Source organism: Hemiscyllium ocellatum, chromosome 34, assembly GCF_020745735.1.
Source record: "Hemiscyllium ocellatum isolate sHemOce1 chromosome 34, sHemOce1.pat.X.cur, whole genome shotgun sequence".
NCBI classification, from domain to species: Eukaryota; Metazoa; Chordata; class Chondrichthyes; order Orectolobiformes; family Hemiscylliidae; genus Hemiscyllium; species Hemiscyllium ocellatum.
Genome location: NC_083434.1, coordinates 3,936,192 through 3,954,258, shown reverse-complemented (window position 1 = coordinate 3,954,258; position 18,067 = coordinate 3,936,192). Strand labels below are relative to the sequence as shown.

Here is an 18,067-nt window from a genome sequence, read left to right as displayed (position 1 = left end):
GAAGCAATCCAAATAAAAAAGGTAGACCTGGACAATATACAAGGCTTGAGCTGAAAAGTGGCAAGTAGTATTCTTATCACACAAGTACCACACAATGACAATCTCCAATGACACAGAAACTAACCATCATCCCTCAACATTCAGTGGCCTTACTATCACTGAATTCCCAACTATGAACATGTTGGAGGTTACCATTGAGCAGAAACCTAAGTGGACTAACCCCAGAAATAGTGACCATAAGAGAAGGTCCCAGGCTAGGAGGAACCTCCTGCCTCCCCAAAGCCTATCCACCATCTATAAAGGTACAAGTCAGGAATTTGATGCCGTACCCCAAACTTGCTTAAAAGGAGTATCCGCATTCTCCCCATGTGCATGGGTTTTCTCCAGTTGTTCCAGTTTCCTCCAACATCCAAAGACGTGCAGGGTAGGTGGATTAGCCTTAGGAAATGCAGGCTTACAGAGACAGGGTAGAGGTTTGGGTCTAGGTGGGATGGTCCTCAGAGGGTCAGTGTGGATTTGATGGGCTGAATGACCTATTTCCCCACAGTAGGGATTCTATGATTTTATGAGAGTTGCTCTAGAAATATTGAAGAAGCTGGACAAATCAGACTGCTTGTGTGACACCAATATCCACAAACATCCACTCTCTCCATCAATGTCCAGTTGCAGCGGCCTGTACCATCTATAAGGTGCACTGCTGAAATTTGCCAAGGCTCTTCAGACAGCATGTTCCAAACCTACCACCACTTCCATTTAGAAGGTCAATAGCAGTAGACACAGGGAAGCACCCTCATTGCAAGTATCCTCCGACCCACTTAAACATCCAGACTCATCACCTTACTTATAGTGTTGCTGGATCAAAATGCTGGAATTCTCTCCTGAACAGTATTATGGGTTTACTTACAGCACATGGATTTCATCATTTTAATAAGGCACACCTCAAGTGCATCAATGCCAGAAAATTAAAGAAATTATCTTCTCCTTGCTTTCGTAAGTATCATATCCTAATTAGCACCCTTGCTGAGATCATCTGACTCAGCACTGACTGCACCTCATTGTGGGGTATATTTTCACAATGCACTTACCACTTAATTATGCCTTCTCAGCAAATATTTTACAGTCTACTCAACTACAAGAACAAATTACCACTTCAAATTCGTATCATTTTGGATTTTTCCCTACAATTTTTTATAAATTTATTTTACTCTTTTATACTGGTTTGAGCTGTTTTCTTACAAATCATTGACAATTTCATCACTTATTCAACAGAAAAAAGCTATAACCAGCATGTATTTTCTCGAAGAAAGTTGATTAACAGCACTGAAGTTTGCATGTATAACAACTCTTTCAGTTGTGGTCACACACTGCAAAAGTGGTGCACAACTAGTTTCCAAATTCTTCCGCAACCCACCACTGAGACTGCACAGGAAGCTTTTAAACCAGTTTAAAACAAAACATTGTTCACTTGATTTGCTGTGTAGCTTCAAGTTCTTGATTGCAAGAATTTCCATGTTGGAATATTTAGATCTCCCAGTGAGATCCTATTACAGGACATTTCTTACATTGGTATTATGTACATTCTAGCTGTATCTTAATTTAATACAAAGGTACATAAACTAAAACACTTGTTGACATTTTTTAAACTAATATAAAGAATGTCAAAGAGTTTTTAACTGGGCACTAGAAATTGTAAACTGTAAGTTAATGACCAAATGCTGGCAAATGGGACTAGATTAATTTAGGGTGTCAGGTTGGCATGGATGAGTTGGACCAAAGAGTCCCTTTCCTTGCTGCACATCTTTCTGACTCTATTATAAAGTAAAATTCATGTAGAAAAGATCTTTTTCAACTGTTTAAGTTCATGAAATTAACCAACCACATAATCAAGATAATTTTCATCTGATGAAAACTCCTGGTTGCTCCATACTTTGGGTGACCTAACTGAGAAGAAGGATGTTGCAATGTATTGAAGTGGAGGCTGTGAGAGTGAAGTAAGTCTTGCAGTGTGCTTGAAAGAAATTCACTGGAGTTAATTCTACACAGCATGAGTTTTAAAAATAACATCCATTCTCTTTTGTTGGTAGCCATGTTTAACCATTTTTATATCGGGCCCTTTATGTTTTATTCTGAGCGTCCTCCATTGCTTATTGTCTTCTAGCCTTGATGCTGTTAAATCTTGGCCAAAAATGCTGGGTTTCAAACTACGTTTGCACAAACCAAATGTAGAACTACTGAGACGCTAAGACTGGATGCTGGCCAGGCCCTTGATAAATAGTTCTCTCAAACCACCCATGTCATCAGGTCCCAGCTTGTGCAAAACCTACTCCTTGGTAAGCTGGTGGCAATAGTACTATTTAAATGTTCTGTAGTAAGTGATTTAGCAGCATGAAAACTAGGTCCTGGCCTATAAATATTTGGCAACCTTAACGACTTACTTAATACTACGTGTAAGATCTGCTGGATGGAGCAGGTGCAGTGATTATAGATATCACATACAATGACGTCATAAAATTCCTGTGACCGACACGTACACAACGTTTACAACAGTATGTTTTGCAGGCTAATTAAACTATATGTTTTATCAATTAGTTTTCACAGTGGGAGCTCCTCTGGCAAATACAAGCACAGAAATAACACTCCATTGATCCTTGCACTTTTCATCTGACACATACTATCCAATTGTCCCGTGTCAAGCGCCTGTGGGGATGTCCACACAAAGTAAGACAGTTCAGGCAAAGTGTTTCACAAAACACATTTATGAAAGTTGCATTAAAAAAATTCCACATCTTAATTCATTTCCAAAATTGCTCAAAGTCACACATATTTGGAGCCAGAGGACGTAAATAGGGTTCTAAATTAATGCTTTGGGCCCCTGTTCACTATTGAGAGGGATACTGTGTGTGTAGAACAAAAATCAGGGAGTAAAATCTGTAAATACAATTTAAGAAATTAGCATAGACAAAGAAGAGGTTCTAACTGGTCTGGCAAGTTTAAAAGTAGACAAATCTGTGTTGGATGAAATGGATCAGTCCTTGCTGTTGAGTGAGGCAAGGAAGGACACAGAACAGGGATGCTTAGAAAAATGTAATTCCTCCCTGACGACAGGAGAGGAGCTGGAGGACTGGGGGACAGCCAATGTGATACTACTAATCCAGAAGGTAGCAAGAGCCAAACCAGGAAACAACAAACCAGTCTGTAAGAAATTATGAGGGGTTGAATTAATCTGCACTCGTAGAGGCAGGATTAATTAAGGACAGTCAGCGAAGTTTTGTTAAGGGGAGATTATGTCTGACCAACTTGATTGAATTTTCAAAGAGGTGACCAGGTGTGCAGATGAGGCAATGCTTTTGACATAGTCTACATGGACTTCTGCAAGGTTTTGATAAGGTGCTGAATGGGAGACTGACAACAAAGGGATCCAAGGAAGTCTGGCAAATAGAATCCACAATTTGTTAAATGGTAGGAAGCAGAGGACCATTGTTGAGAGATATGTTTCCAATTGGAAGTCTGTGCCAAGTGAGGTCCCATTAGGTCAGTGTAAGGGGCTCTTGCTGTTTATGGCTTGTATAAATGATTTAGACTTGAATGGAGGAGGGTCGGTCAGTAAGTTTTCAGATGATACAAAAATTGGTGAGGAGGATAGCTTAAAACTAACGGAGGATACATACAGGCTGGTCAGATGGGCTGATCAGTGACAAATTGAATTCAGTTGGATAAATGAGATAGTACAATTCAACAGGACAAACAAGGCAAGGAAATATACCAACAGTAGACCCTGGGGAACACCAAGGATCAGAGGGACCATGTTGTACATATAACTGGTCCCTTGTAGTACCAGGAGATAATGAGGACTGCAGATGCTGGAGAGTCAGAGTAGATGCACTGTGGCACAGTCTGGTGCTGGAAAACGTACAGCAGGTCAGGCAACATCTGAGGAGCAGGATAGTCGATGCTTTGGGATTAAGGGTCCTGCCTGAAACATCGACTCTTCTGCTCCTCAGATGCTGCCTGACCTGCTGTGCTTTGTCCAGCACCACACTATCTACCCTTGAGGCACCAGGTCAACTCATAGAATCCCTACTGCGCGGAAGCAGGTCATTTAGCCCATCAAGTGGACACTGACCTTCTGAACAGCATGCTGCCCAGACCCACCCTCCTACCCTATTCCTGTACTTCCTAAGCTAACCCACTTAGTTTGCTCATCCCTGGACGTGATTCCTTCCTCAGGAGACAGTCTGTTTGGAGTTTGCGTGTTCTCTCTATGTCCGTGTGGGTTTGCTCTGGCTGTTCTGGATTCTTCCCACAGCCCAAAGATGTGCAGGTTAGGTAGAGTGGCCATGCTAAGTTGCCCAGAGTGTCCAGGCATATGTAGGTTAGGTGGACTAGCCATGGGAAATGCAGGATTACAGGGAATAGGGCAGGTGGTGGGTCAGGGTGGGATGCTTTTCGGAGGGACAGTGTGGACTCAAAAGGCCAAATGGCCTGCTTCCACACTGTAGGGATTCTATGATTCTGTAACCAAAACACCAGTCATAGCAAGGGCGAAGGGAGTAGCCTGAAAAGACCAAGGTTTATTAGGGAAAAAAAAATCTACTTGCAAGTGCATTTCTTGTTCGACGACGAAGAGCGCTTCTTGTTCGATAATTTGGATTTGCCTTGCTCTGTTATTTCCTATTCATACTCGTTTGTGATCTCTTCCCTACTATCATGGTTTATTTTTCTTCATACTGATTCTGCCTGAACATTGCGATTTTCCATGTCATTCACATAGGCTTTGGAAAGAAAGCCCACAATGTGAAATGCGAGTGTTAAAATGTCCCAGGCCTTTGACCCACCTTGGCCTTGCACATTCGATGCCAGCCCAAACAATAGACAATTAAATCAAAGAAAGACACACGTAAAGAGATAAAAAGCACAATATTATTCCTACTTTCCCCCAAGAACCCAGATTATCTACTTCAGTTTAACAAAGATTTACTTTAAACATATCAATTTTTACTTTTACTTTGGAAAAATAAATGAGGAATCTTTGAAAAGTGGCTAACATCTGGTGACATATAACTATTTTTCCGCTGATTCTACCAACACACTTTTCCAGGAATAACACTGCCGTTGCTCCAGGAATACCTCATTATCTATGACTATACTTTTCCAGCGAATTGAAGTTCATTTTTGTATTTTGTGCACCTTTACTGCTCACAGATTTATCAGTGTGGGCTGGTTGAAAAATTATGTATTTAAAAACCCTAAGCTGTAGGTTGTTTACATCCTTACCTAGTAATTAAGTTCAGACAAACTACTTTCCTTAAGAGTATAGTGAGAGTCCTGCACAGCAAGTAGAAATGGCTTTGACGGCTTTAAACAGATACTTTTAAACTCTCTCACTTTTTCTGCATTGGGGTACTTATTTGACAATTAAAATTCAAAATCCATTTATCTTTTCAAAAGTCAAAAATCAAAACAGAGGGATACATTTTTGTAAATGCATGGCTGCACGTGGGTGACTTTAAGATCCTGCTCTAGGTAAAAACAAGGACTGCAGATGCTGGAAACCCGAGTCTGCATTAGTGTGGTGCTGGAAATGCACAGCAGGTCAGGCAGTATCCAAGGAGCAGGAAAGTCAACGTTTCGGGCTAAAGCCCTTTCCTGATGAAGGGCTTTTGCCCGAAATGTCATTTTTCCTGCTCCTTGGATGCTGCCTGACCTGCTGTGCTTTTCCAGCACCACTCTAATCCAGACTCGAAGATGGTGAGGGTTTGTCATGGGGACACTTAATTCTACCCCATAATTTATAAAGGTACATTTTTTCAGATTTGAAGCTAGGTAGAGATTGGCAATCCATTCAAACATGAAAGCAATACAACCAAACATGATTTTGTATTTCAACAACAAAATAAATACTATGGATGCTGGCAATAAAAAAAAGCTTTTTCCCCAGGAAAAGTTAGAAATGTACAGATAATCGTTTTGGAGCAAGTGAAGTATTGGGAGAAGGATGTGTGGAAGGTTGGGACAGAGGTAAAATGGTGGTGGTGGTGGGGGGTGTCAGGGAAGAAAAGGTCAAAGAACAAAAGATCTACAATAGTGTGGACAGCAGGAGAGCAAAAGTGACAAAATGTTTGTTCATAGTGTGAGATCGAAAGGAGTAGTAATGGGTCAATTAAACAAACAACAGATTATCTAGAGACACGTTAGTGGGATGATATTGGATGGTGAGAAAGTGAGGACTGTAGATATTGGAGATCAGAGCTGAAAATGTGATGCTGGAAAAACGCAGCAGGTCAGGCAGCATCCAAAGAGCAGGAGAATCAATGTTTCGGCATGAGCCCTTCTTCAGGAATCTGATATTGGATGGTGCCAACTGAAAGAGCGATCGGGAAACACAGAAGAAAGAATGTAGTAACAAAATGGGGCAAAGATTAGATTCAAAAATTGTTGAACTCATTGTTTAATCTGGAACATATGAAGTGTGCAGCCAAAAGAGGAGGGTCAGATCCTCAAAGTTGCAGTAAGCTTCACTGGACCATTGTATTATGTTGTGGATATAAAGGTCAGACTGGGAATGAGGTAGAGAATTAAAATGATAGATGACTGGAAACTCATGTTATGTTTGTGGATGGAACAGACTTGCTTTGCAAAAGGTGTCATCCATTCCGCATTTGGCCTTCCCATTATAGCAGGAATCATATTGTTATAATCACTGATCACAAACTAAATTGGAAGAACAACAAGTTAATCACCGTTTCATTTGAAAGAAGTATTTGGGGCCTTCTTGGATGAGAAGAAAGGAATAAAACTGCAGTGTTGCATCTCCTGCAGAAAAAGAATGGGATTCTCCAGGTGACTCATGAGTAGGCCAGGATGTCGTGGAGTAACTGGTCCCTTCAAAACATTGTATGGGAAGGGGAGGAGAAGAAGAAGAAGAGTTCTGAAGAGGGGTCACTGGACCTCTCCACAATTGCTGATAGATCTGCTTAATTTTTCCAGTAATTTCTGTTTTTGTTTGAGGGGGTGTGTTTGATTTTGAAACCTCTCCTGCTCGGACATTCACACACATAGATCACTGATCATTACAGAACAATCTATGGAGTACTGAGTATGATATAGGTGCAATTGATCATTATGTGGAAACAGTTCAGGTGAAAGTTAGGATAAAGAGGTCATAGGTGGAAGTCATGCATTGGCCCCCAGAGTTGCCTTACTGTAGAACAAAATATAAATCAGGAAATAATGGATGCATGTAAGGGAGAGTTTAATCTGTGGACAATCAGACTGGCAAGGGTAACATGGAAAAGGTATGGGTTGAGTGCAAGGGGTACGCAGATAAATTGACTGAATGGACAAAAATTTGGCAGATAGAGTTTAAGATAGGAAAATGTGAGGTCATGCACATTGGTAGGAAGAAGCAAAGGGCAGACAAGATTTTAAATGAAGAGATACAAAAAAAAAATGCAATGCAGAGAGATCTGATGTTCTTGTGCATGAAACAGAAAAGGATAGCACGTAGATGAAGTAATTAGTTACGTTAAATTGAAATCTAGACTTTATTGGTAGGGATTTGGAATTTAAAAATAGGGAAGTCTTCATACAACTGTACAGAATGTAAGTGAGGCTGCAGGAGTATTGTGTCCAGTTTTGGTCCCCTATTTAAGGAAGGATATTCTAGCAGTGGAGGCAGTTCAAAGGTGATTCACTGGATGATTCCTGGGATGAATAGATTAACTTATCAAAAATGGCTAAACATCTTTAGAGTTCATAAGAATGAGGGGTGATCTAATTGAAACATACAAGATTCTGAGGGAACTTGTTAGAGTAGATGTTGAGAAGGAGTTTCCATTACTGGCGGTTCTCAGACTAGGAGATAATGTTAAATGTGCGACCGTTTTTGTGATTCTGAGGTGCAAAATAATTTCTTCTCTCTGAGAGCAGTAAATGACTGGAATTCTTTATCGCAGAGACTTATGGAGGCGAGATCACTAAAAGTATTTAAACAAGATAGATTTTTCAAAGAGGAGTTGAGGGCTATAAGGAGCTGACACAAAATAGGAACTGAGGCCAGAGACGGATCAGCTATGATCCATGGAATGGTGGGGCAGGTTTGAAGGGCTGACTAGCAATCTGATGAGTTTTCTTCTCACTTTCAAACACAGATACAGGGGTCAAAATATACTGACTCCTCACTCCAACCGAGGATTCCTCGAGTCTTCTCAATGACCACTCTTTGAAGTGTTTTTTCATTCTCATTCATTTATTAGGCAATGCAGTCACATAGTAACAATACCTTTTCTATTTGTGCTGACCTTTAGGCTGTTTTGACTCCGACAAAAGCAAAATTAGAAGAATTTATCAATGTAATCAATAATTGTCACTCTTCATTAAACTTAAAGCCACAGAACACAAGCAAAACATTAAATTCCAAAATATTACAATTCTCAAACTAAAAGAAGACAACAGAAAAAAGTAATCAAAAGGTTAACAACAAGTTTTGTTTTTCAAAATAACTAGCATACACTTACTTCTATCCATCACTCCAAATACACCTTCCACTGACTAGTGAGGTCACAGCTGCTATGTTTCCATTGCATATGTGTAAAGCCGAAACATTTTGACCAGTTACTATCATTTTGACTGTATCTCAGATCTCAAATCATAAGTTTAATTTTAACAACTCACATGTTTATTACAATTTCACTCACTACATTTTTGCTGTTTAGTAGCTCTTGAACCGATACAGCTTTAAGCTAGAGGTTCTACATTAATTTGCAAGGAATTTATTCCTCAGTGATCTCAAGATTTCCCAGTTTCTAATTAGTTGAGTTTTCCTTCGTTGACAGTTTTCGAACTGCTTGTTTTATTTTGTAGCTTCTCTTCACTTTGCAGTCTCTTTCTGAATCACCTAGTAGTCTCCCTCTCCCCATCCCCCAACAGCCTCCTTCTGGCCCCATTTTCCTTACAGCCTCCCTTTCCCTGAAGTGCGGAGGATATCTTCCTCAGAGAATGGTGAATCTGTAGAATTCTTTACCATTGAAAGCTATTAAAGTTGAGAGATTAAGGATCTTCAAGACTGAGGCAGTCAGATTTTTAATTGGGAAGGAAGTCATAGTTATGGGGCAAAAGTAGGAATTGAGGATCATTACATCAGGTAAGATCTCACAGTCTGCTCCACCATTCAATGGGCAGAATAGACTATTTCTGCTTCTACATCTTATAGCCACTCTCTTTTAGCCTCTTTTTCCACCCACCCTTGCAGCTTCATTTCCTGTACTGCCCAATCCCTTTACAGCTTCCTCTTTTCCCTCTGCTTATCCTGGAGTCTCCATCTTCCCACACCCAACTTCAGATCTCATTCTTAACCCACATCCTTCATTGGATGGTGACCACACTACTTCAATTGTCAGGAGTCCCCTCAAAACTCCTCCAACACAAGATTATGTAACTCCATATAACTGAAGTTTCGTTGTCCAGTAACATTTTCACACAGGATTCTCTCCTCATTGAGCACAGAGAATTGGCATCAAACTAACCTGGGACCCATAGAACAATGCAACAGCAGGGAATCTTTTCCTCCCTTTGAGGTCTGTATATGACTGACATTCATCAGAATGTTGTAAACCATAACTGTTAAAAATTGTTGCAATCTCCAGATGGAATTTCAGACTCCAAACTGAAAAATCTGCCCTACAGGCCAATATATATGCACCCTTAGTTTTCAAAGCAAACTGTCCTAACTTTACACATCTCTTGAATCATAAAACCAAATGAAAATAATTTAAAGCAGTTTATTGGGACCTGAAACATCTTCAGAAATATCAAAGGGAGGATCGTTAATTAGTTAACGTAAAGACAGTCAATTAAATTGTGGCTTCAAAGCCCTGTATTTCTGACGTGGAACCTTGTCACAATGCGATTATCTTGCTGGCACCAGTTTCCAAAGATTAGATTGCTCTGACATCAGACAGCCACAAGCCTAGTCAGGATGATGCTCAACACTTGGATTGATTACTTTTACGTGGTTACAGAATGTCACCATTACTTATATTTTAATGTCAGAACAAATGGACGTTCACTGAAGCATTCTGTTTGCTGGCATTTATTTCCATTGTTATAAGGGTAGGACTTATGACTTCAGAGTACAATTGATATTGAAAATTTCAGAAGCAAACTTCCACTAAGGGATTGTTTCTCAGTGAAAGGTAGCAATCATACTCAAATTTATAGCTACCTTAAAAGAAATCCATATTAAGAAGACATTGCAGATGTGACCCTCAAGGCAAATATTTGGTTAAGACAACAATATCTTGTCCAACTTATATCAGTCCCTCAACAGCTTTGACAAGGTGCAACTCCCAGTAGGCCTAGAGCAGGGACTCCCAGCATTGAGGGACTCCAGGTTACAGGGCTAGTGTGGGTTTACCACGAAACCCAGCATCAGCGTTGGTCGTGGCATCAGCAAAGTGGCTCAGTGGCAAAGAGATGGTACCTAAAGAGTGGCGGCTCCTACATTAGTGGGTGCAGCGCAGGCTGCGGTGAGGCAGTGGAGGAGGGATGGTGATGGTGTCATTGGTGAGCTGGCTCAGGACTCTCTTTCAGTTATAGCTTTTATCCTTTTTATTCTTAAACTAGTCAAAATGGCACCAGATTATGGTGACCTTTGAAGTATTTAGCTGGTAATTACTGTATTATTCACTGTAAAATTCAAGTGAAAATAAATCATTCATTTATTTAATGTTGAGGAGTTTATGAAACAACCAGTGATTCTAGAAAGGCTTTTCAAGTGATTAATTCTCAATCTTTTCCTGTAACAGACTTTCAAATAAAACACATAACTATACCTAAAACAGTACTAATGCAAATATGAAGCCCATAAGTGGTAAGGCTAATAGTTCTACATGAAGAATTATGTAAAAGGCTATGTGGAGAATGTGGTTATGGTGCATTCCTTCTGTTATCTGTTGCAAACAACCTCAAAATGGCAAATTTTTCATCAATACAAATTATGAAAGCAAATATAATTAGGTGGCTGATCCATTTCACATTTCCTTCTTGGAAAAATAATACACATAGTTATTAGGAACTTAGAGAAATGTAGAGAGTCAGACACTACAGTTCACTTGACAGGAAACACCTGACTTTAACCCCTTATCTCATTCAAATGCAGAGAACTGAAGAAAACAGAGTGTATCTGCAAGTTAAAATAGAGACAACTTTTATGGTGGCTGCCATTTCAAATCGTAAGTTTCAAGGCTGAGGAATTGCAATGAGGGGGGCAGGGTAGCTAAAAGTCAAAAAAACTATAAAAAGTCTATTGATGTAATTCAGACTCCAATAAAAATTTTAATGAATAATTTTATCGGATACAAGCTTCACCAGGAACAATGGGCTTCACTGAGTGGAAGGCCCAGTAGGAAGTTGAGAAGCCTAATGGTTTAATTTTATAAAGGTTTCTTGGGGACCACGAGAAGCAGATGTTTCACTCACAAGCAAGAGTTAAAAAGGATCTGGCTCCAAAGTCACACTGCTGTTCCCCAACATTGACCTTTTGGAGCCGGTTCCAGTTAGGGCTTAAATCACCACTCAGTGTCAAACAGCATGAAAACAGACCCTTTGGTCCACCAGTCCACGCTGACCATATTACCAAACTAAACTAATCCCACCTGCCTGCGCTTGGCCCATATTCCTGCAAACATTTCTTATTCATGTATTTATCTAAACGTCTTTTAAATGTTGATAACTGTACTTGCATCCATCAATTCCTCTGGACGTTCATTCCAAAACACGAGCCACTCTGTGAAACAAATTGCCCCTTAGGTCATTTTTAAAATCTTCTTCCTCTCACCTTAAAAATATTCCCTCAATCTGTAAATTCCCCGCCATAGGGAGAAGACACGTGCTATGCACCTTATTTCTACCCCTTATGATTTTATGAACTTCTATAAGGCTACCCTTCAACCTCCAATGCTCCAGTGAAAGAAATCCCAGGTTACCTTGCCTCTCCTTACAACTCAAACTCTCCATTCCAGGCAACATTCTGCTAAATCTCTTCTGAATCCTCTCCAGCTTAATAATGCCCTTCCAACAATAGAGCAACCAGAACTAGACTCGTATATATACACACACACACACACACACACACACACAGACATTGCACAAGTAACACCTTGCCCTACAGGCTGAGGTCTTGTATAACCCAAAAAAATGAAAACCTTCACTTCTAGTCTTTGTGGATGGATTCACCTAATCTGGAGATGGCTAGACAAATTCATGAATGTCACGTTGCTACTATGGAGGGGAAGATACATGACAGCAGGATCTGGTGAGACTTTAACCCAGCCCTCTGTGCTCAAAAAGGTATGGATACTGCACTGCATTTTAACATTTGCCCCCACTGTTTACTAAGAACAACTGATGGGTATGGGTACTTGCAGGTTATTAACTGAGCACTAGATGGCTACCTTAAGGGAGTAAATGTATTGCAAAAACTATATTCCTCAGTTTCTGAAACTGCTTTTGTTATTAATTTGGCTGAATACTCCAAGGACCTTGGCAATAAAAACAGTTAGTCATAACCACAGTAATCGGAGTATTTACTTGGACATAACAATGACTACATGTATGCTGAAACACCTGTTAGTGCAGTCAAATATTACAGCAGTCCTCCTGACTGGAAGCTTCCTTCAGCCAACAAGCTGTTTGAAACAACTGAAGTTGAATGTTACAATTTGTTAGAGTGCCAACACATTGTGCCACTGAGGAGAGTAACATGTGAACCTGCTGAATTCCCCACAACAGGAGGCCCTAATTTTAGTGGAGAAAGATTGAAATGGAGGCAGATGTTTCCTCAAAGGGCTAACAGGAGTTATTCATCACCACTTCCACCAGCCCATCACTGCTGTCCTCCATCTCACCTCTGCAGCAATTCCTTATAGCAGCGGTGTCTAATAATTTGTTTTCTTGGAGCACAGATAATAAAGCAGAGCCTCAGTGGAGTAGGAGATCAGCAATTTAGAGTTTACATCTCTGTCCTCATTAATCCTGTAGTTAACCCAAGTTGCTGATTCTATCAGATCTTAGCGTTCTGACTAAAAATTATCGACCAACGTGTCAAGTGCACCATAAAGTTAAGCAAAAATAAAACTCAAGTAGAATTGAGTTAAAAGGCAGAATTTCAGAGATCAAGCACACTCATTTATTACAGATGGACTAATGGTCGAGGGAGCTGACCTCTTACCAACTTGTAAATATTATTTTTAAATCAACCTCTGGGCTATTTATGACCCACTTCTGGACCAGGTGGGAAGTGAATCTGGCCCAGAGGTGGGGACCAAAATAAAGCGAAAAATCTGTACCTGAAAACATATCATTAATGCTGTGGTGGTTGCGTAAACTTTATCGATCAAAGACTATACTACAGAAACATCTTCAATAACTCCGTATTACTGATGGGTGACCTACAGTCCATGGAAATGAACAGTTTACATCCACAACAACCTTTGTGACATTGCACAAGTAACACCTTGCCCTACAGGCTGAGGTCTTGTATAACCTAAAAAAATGAAAACCTTCACTTCTAGTCTTCGTGGATGGATTCACCTAATCTGGAGATGGCTAGACAAATTCATGAACGTTACGTTGCTACTATGAAGGGGAAGATACATGACAGCAATGTTGATGCATTGTGGTAGATGACAGGAAGCAGGATCTGGTTCTGCTGGACCTCCATCCATTTAAATCTTCTTTCCCGATGGTACTGAGAGGAGAAGCTGAAACTGGTGGGATGTCATCAGCCTCTAGAAATCCCACCAGTTCCAAACACTGAACAGACTAATCAATTGAAAAGAAAAAACACGTACTCATAGAACATTTTTCATAATCTCAGTACATTCCAAACACTACATACTAACAAGTACATTCTGCAGTGAGGTCACTGCTGTCATCCAGGAAATTTGGTCGAAAGCCAGATGGTCCAAAACCAATGCCATAATTTTAAACTGTTTAACAGATCTTCAGCCAGATTAATAGAATTCCATAAGGGGCTGCTCCAAACATCTTGCTGATGTCAAGACAATGTCATAAATGGCGTTGGGGCCTACTCCGTTCATGTGAATGGCGTTGGGGCCTACCCCGTTCATGTGAATGACTCCACCTTGAGAGCTCAGAATGTCAGGCAGAGTTGGTGACTGGAAGTCCGACCTTTCTAGGAAAGGATTTCAGATCCTACCACTTTTTATTTGGATCCAAGAAAACGTCATTGGCTACATTGTAACCTTTTCACTAATTTTGATCAAGTTACCTTTGGTTTTAACTAAGCATTTATAAAGTCATTAATATTGTAATTTGAGAAATTCAACAGTAGTTTGGCAAATACAGCCCATATAACTTTGTGGTCATGTGACTGGTGCTTTTCTTTTCAGCTCAAACGACTGAAAGAAGGGCTGTTTATCCATCTGTCAATGTAAAATAAATGTAAAATAAAAACAAATTCTATGTCAGGTGTTACTAGGGGACATTCAAATTGAATGGAGTCAGGTGTTACTAGGGGACATAGCTTTAAATTAAGGGGTGGTAGGTATAGGACAGATGTTAGGGGTAGATTCTTCACACAGCGGGTTGAGAGTTCATGGAATGCCCTGCCCGTATCAGTGGTGAACTCTCCTTCTTTATGTTCATTTAAGCGGGCATTGGATAGGCATTTGGAAGTTATTGGGCTAGTATAGGTTAGGTAGGACTCGGTCGGCGCAACATCGAGGGCCGAAGGGCCTGTACTGCGCTGTATCCTTCTATGTTCTATGTTCTATGTTCTATGTCATGCACAACTGGCCAGGATCCAAGCAAAGAGTTAAATTCTTGTTATGTGGGCAGTATGTCCTAATGCAACATACACACGCACGCATAAAGTATTTTTAGGGCATGCCATTTCTGTGGTTTCAGGCTGATCTGAAGATGAGTGGGATAAAATGCTGAATTCACAAGATTTTTGAAACACAACACAAATCCACCAGTGTGAACTGAGCTCATCTGCTTTATCCAGCTCTTTGACACCGGTCAACAATTCTATATCTCCATCTCCTGCTGTATATAACCATGGTAAATATTTCATAGGGTTTCACCAAATTCAAGCCCTTCTTTCCATACCACACACATTTTTACAGATGACAGCAACACTTAGTACATCACTTAATGACATCTGGGTATTTGTTCCTGGATGTTATTTTCCCTAGACAGCTCAATCACTCTGACCAATGTACGAATGCTGAGATAGATCATAAAGTCTTCAGCGTGGAACATGGTGCACGGAGGAAAGTTTATTTCTATTGCACTTTCTGCAAATTTCAATGTTTTATTCTCAGACTGTATGCCAGACATGGAATATTGTACATATTGTTCAGCATTAAGATTATTATAAATATATTAAGATCTAGACACCTGAACCTAGGAAGGATGTTTTGGTCTGGATGGAGTTCACTGTAGGTTTACAAGGATGATACCTAGATTTTGAGACATTATGACAGATCAGACAAATTAGGCCTTTATTCTCTAGAATTTGGAAGGTTAAGGGACGACAGGAAGATAAAGAGACAGGTTGGTGCAACATCGAGGGCCGAACGGCCTGTACCACGCTGTAATGTTCTATATTCCCATTGGTTGATTATTCTTGAACCAAGGGGCACAGTCTTAAGAATTAGGGCCAGGCCTTTCAGATAAGCACTTCCCCATGCAAAGAAATGTTGAGGTTGGAAACTCTCTTCCTCAAACAGTGGTCAACGTTCATTCATTTTTAAATTTACATCGGAGTTAGGCATTTTATTCTTAAGCAAAAGTATCAAGAGAATATGGTCAAGATTAGAGTGGTGCTGGAAAAGCCTGAAACATCGATTTTCCTGATCCTCAGACTGCCTGACCTGCTGTACTTTTCCAGCACCACTCTAATCTTGACTCTAATCTCCAATCTCTAATCTCCACTTCTACCTCAAGAGAATATGGGCCCAAGACTGGTATATGGAGGTAGGTCACAGATCAGCCATGATCTTATTGCATAGCAGAGAAGGCTGGAGGGGCTGAATGACCTACTCCTGTTCCTCATGTTCCTATGTTGAGGGACATAAAAGTGGAACATGGAGACATTTTATTGTACTCTATTTTTTGAAACATAATACAGATTTAACAAATTATATAAATAAAGTATTGGGGCTAAAAGAGATAATCTAGCTCAGGAAAGACAGGGAATGAACTTGACAGTGTATGAGCCTTGTGGATGACCAGAGAACTGTCTCACCTCCAAGGACCAGAATTAGCCCCGCCTAAATAGGGATTCAACAGATGGTGATAACAGTGAAACGCGACCAGCTCTTCAATCTCATTCCTCAACACCACACCACAGACCAACCCTGCAGTCTTCTTTGTCTATTAAATTGATTTGTTCCATGACTCTTGTGCAGTCTATCCTGTCGATAGAGTTCGCATCCTTTTTTCCCTTTACGTTAAATTAATTCTTTAAAATGATGTATATAATATATACAAAAAGACACATCAGTCCTAACTCTTTAGTCCATCAGTTGAAAGAATGCAGTTCTAAGATAATGTGTGGCGTTACAGGAGATCAAACATGGGAAACTGGGAGATTTCCTTTGAAAAACGTCTCAGAGGATTATAATTATGGCGAGATTGATTCTGCACTGAGTTCTTCAGGAGTGATTGGCTGCTGAGGACTTTCTCCTCTTGATAACAGGTCACAGCCGATCGGATCGAAGCGCTCAGGTTGTGGCCTGGGTTTCAGCATGTGGGTTTTGTCTACTAAAGGCTGGAAATCAAACACACAAGGCATTACAGAGTGGAACTGACTGCCGCAAAAAAAAAGCGATGGAAATAATTCAGGCAGAATGTTAAGAGGGTGACAAAACAGAAATAATGGACCATTGGTGAGGGTACTGTGCTGGGGTTCAGGAAAGGCCAGCAGACAGGTCACAATCTCGGTAGTCGAAGTGGAAAGAGAAAGCTTTCAGGTCGCTGGGTGGATCAATTTTGCCCGAAATTTACATTCCGCCATCAAGTGGTGTCAGAAGGTACCACAAATCTGCCTTCTCCAGCTCCCTTTGCTTATCTTTTTAAACTAAGTTGATCTCGAATATCTTTAATGTCCGCTCAAAGAGCTGTTGCGGGACAGAACGTGTAGGTACCTATTCACCCAAACAGCGCAGACAGAACACCACAGCAACCGGAATGCTTGTGAAAAATCCGTACACTGTAACTCCAGCCCCAGATGTTTTTCCAGTCCCACTCACTACCATACGCAGATTTTTTTAACACAAGTTTTCTACGAAGAGATTTGCCTTTAGTCAGGATTACAGAGCTGCATGTGAAGTTACACATCAGTGTTTTCAGACTGAAATAAACACACTGTAGACGACAACACAGGGAGCCCCACCTCCATATCGCCTATAACCAAGCAATGGCAATGTGAACAGCTCCAAGTGCACATTGAGCAGTTTAAGCAGGAGCCGCTGGAATACTGCGAGTATTTGCAGTTGGAACTTTCAATCAACCACCGCTTCTAGTTTCCCGCACACGCCTGCAACCAACACCAGCAACTCCGCAAAAGAAAACAAATAAACCCTGCTTTACCTTGTGCTTCATTTTGACGATCCTCCCAAGTGTCAGAGTAACCCTCGGTCTAAAGGGTGCACTTGTGTTATGAAACGTATCACAAACAAGTCATTGCGAAAACGGAGAGTGAGGCTGTGGAAGGGTGGCCGGCGTGTATCGGCACTGAGCTCTCTGCCGCCTCCTCCTCCCGCTGTCCCAGCTCCGGTTTTACAGGCACGCCCCCCAACCCCCCAATACATATCTGCATGGTCTGTACAGCTCGGCTTCCTATTTGCTCAGGGTAAACTATACAGTCCCATCGGCAAAAAGGGTAATTCTTCAAAGTGACCAGCAAAGAGAGATTGAACAAGATCATGAATGTATCAGCCTGTTCGAGGCTCCACAGAGAAGGAACTCTTTGTCAGATTAGTCAGGCTTTAGTGATAATATTTTTTTTAAAAATATAAGCTCGCAGAGCGAGTTCTGA

The 18,067-nt window shown here is 40.7% G+C and overlaps 1 protein-coding gene across 1 annotated transcript in view; it reads right to left on the bottom strand.

Moving 5' to 3' along the window:
- The window catches only part of nedd9 (neural precursor cell expressed, developmentally down-regulated 9), a 53,968-nt gene extending 36,175 nt beyond the window's left edge, over positions 1–17,793 (bottom strand). The window contains exon 1 of the mRNA XM_060850023.1: positions 17,620–17,793. Within this exon, the coding sequence (XP_060706006.1) occupies positions 17,620–17,631 (12 nt within the window). The 5' untranslated portion in view covers positions 17,632–17,793. The remainder of the gene's footprint in view (positions 1–17,619) is intronic.
- Between the last annotated feature and the right edge of the window lie 274 nt (positions 17,794–18,067).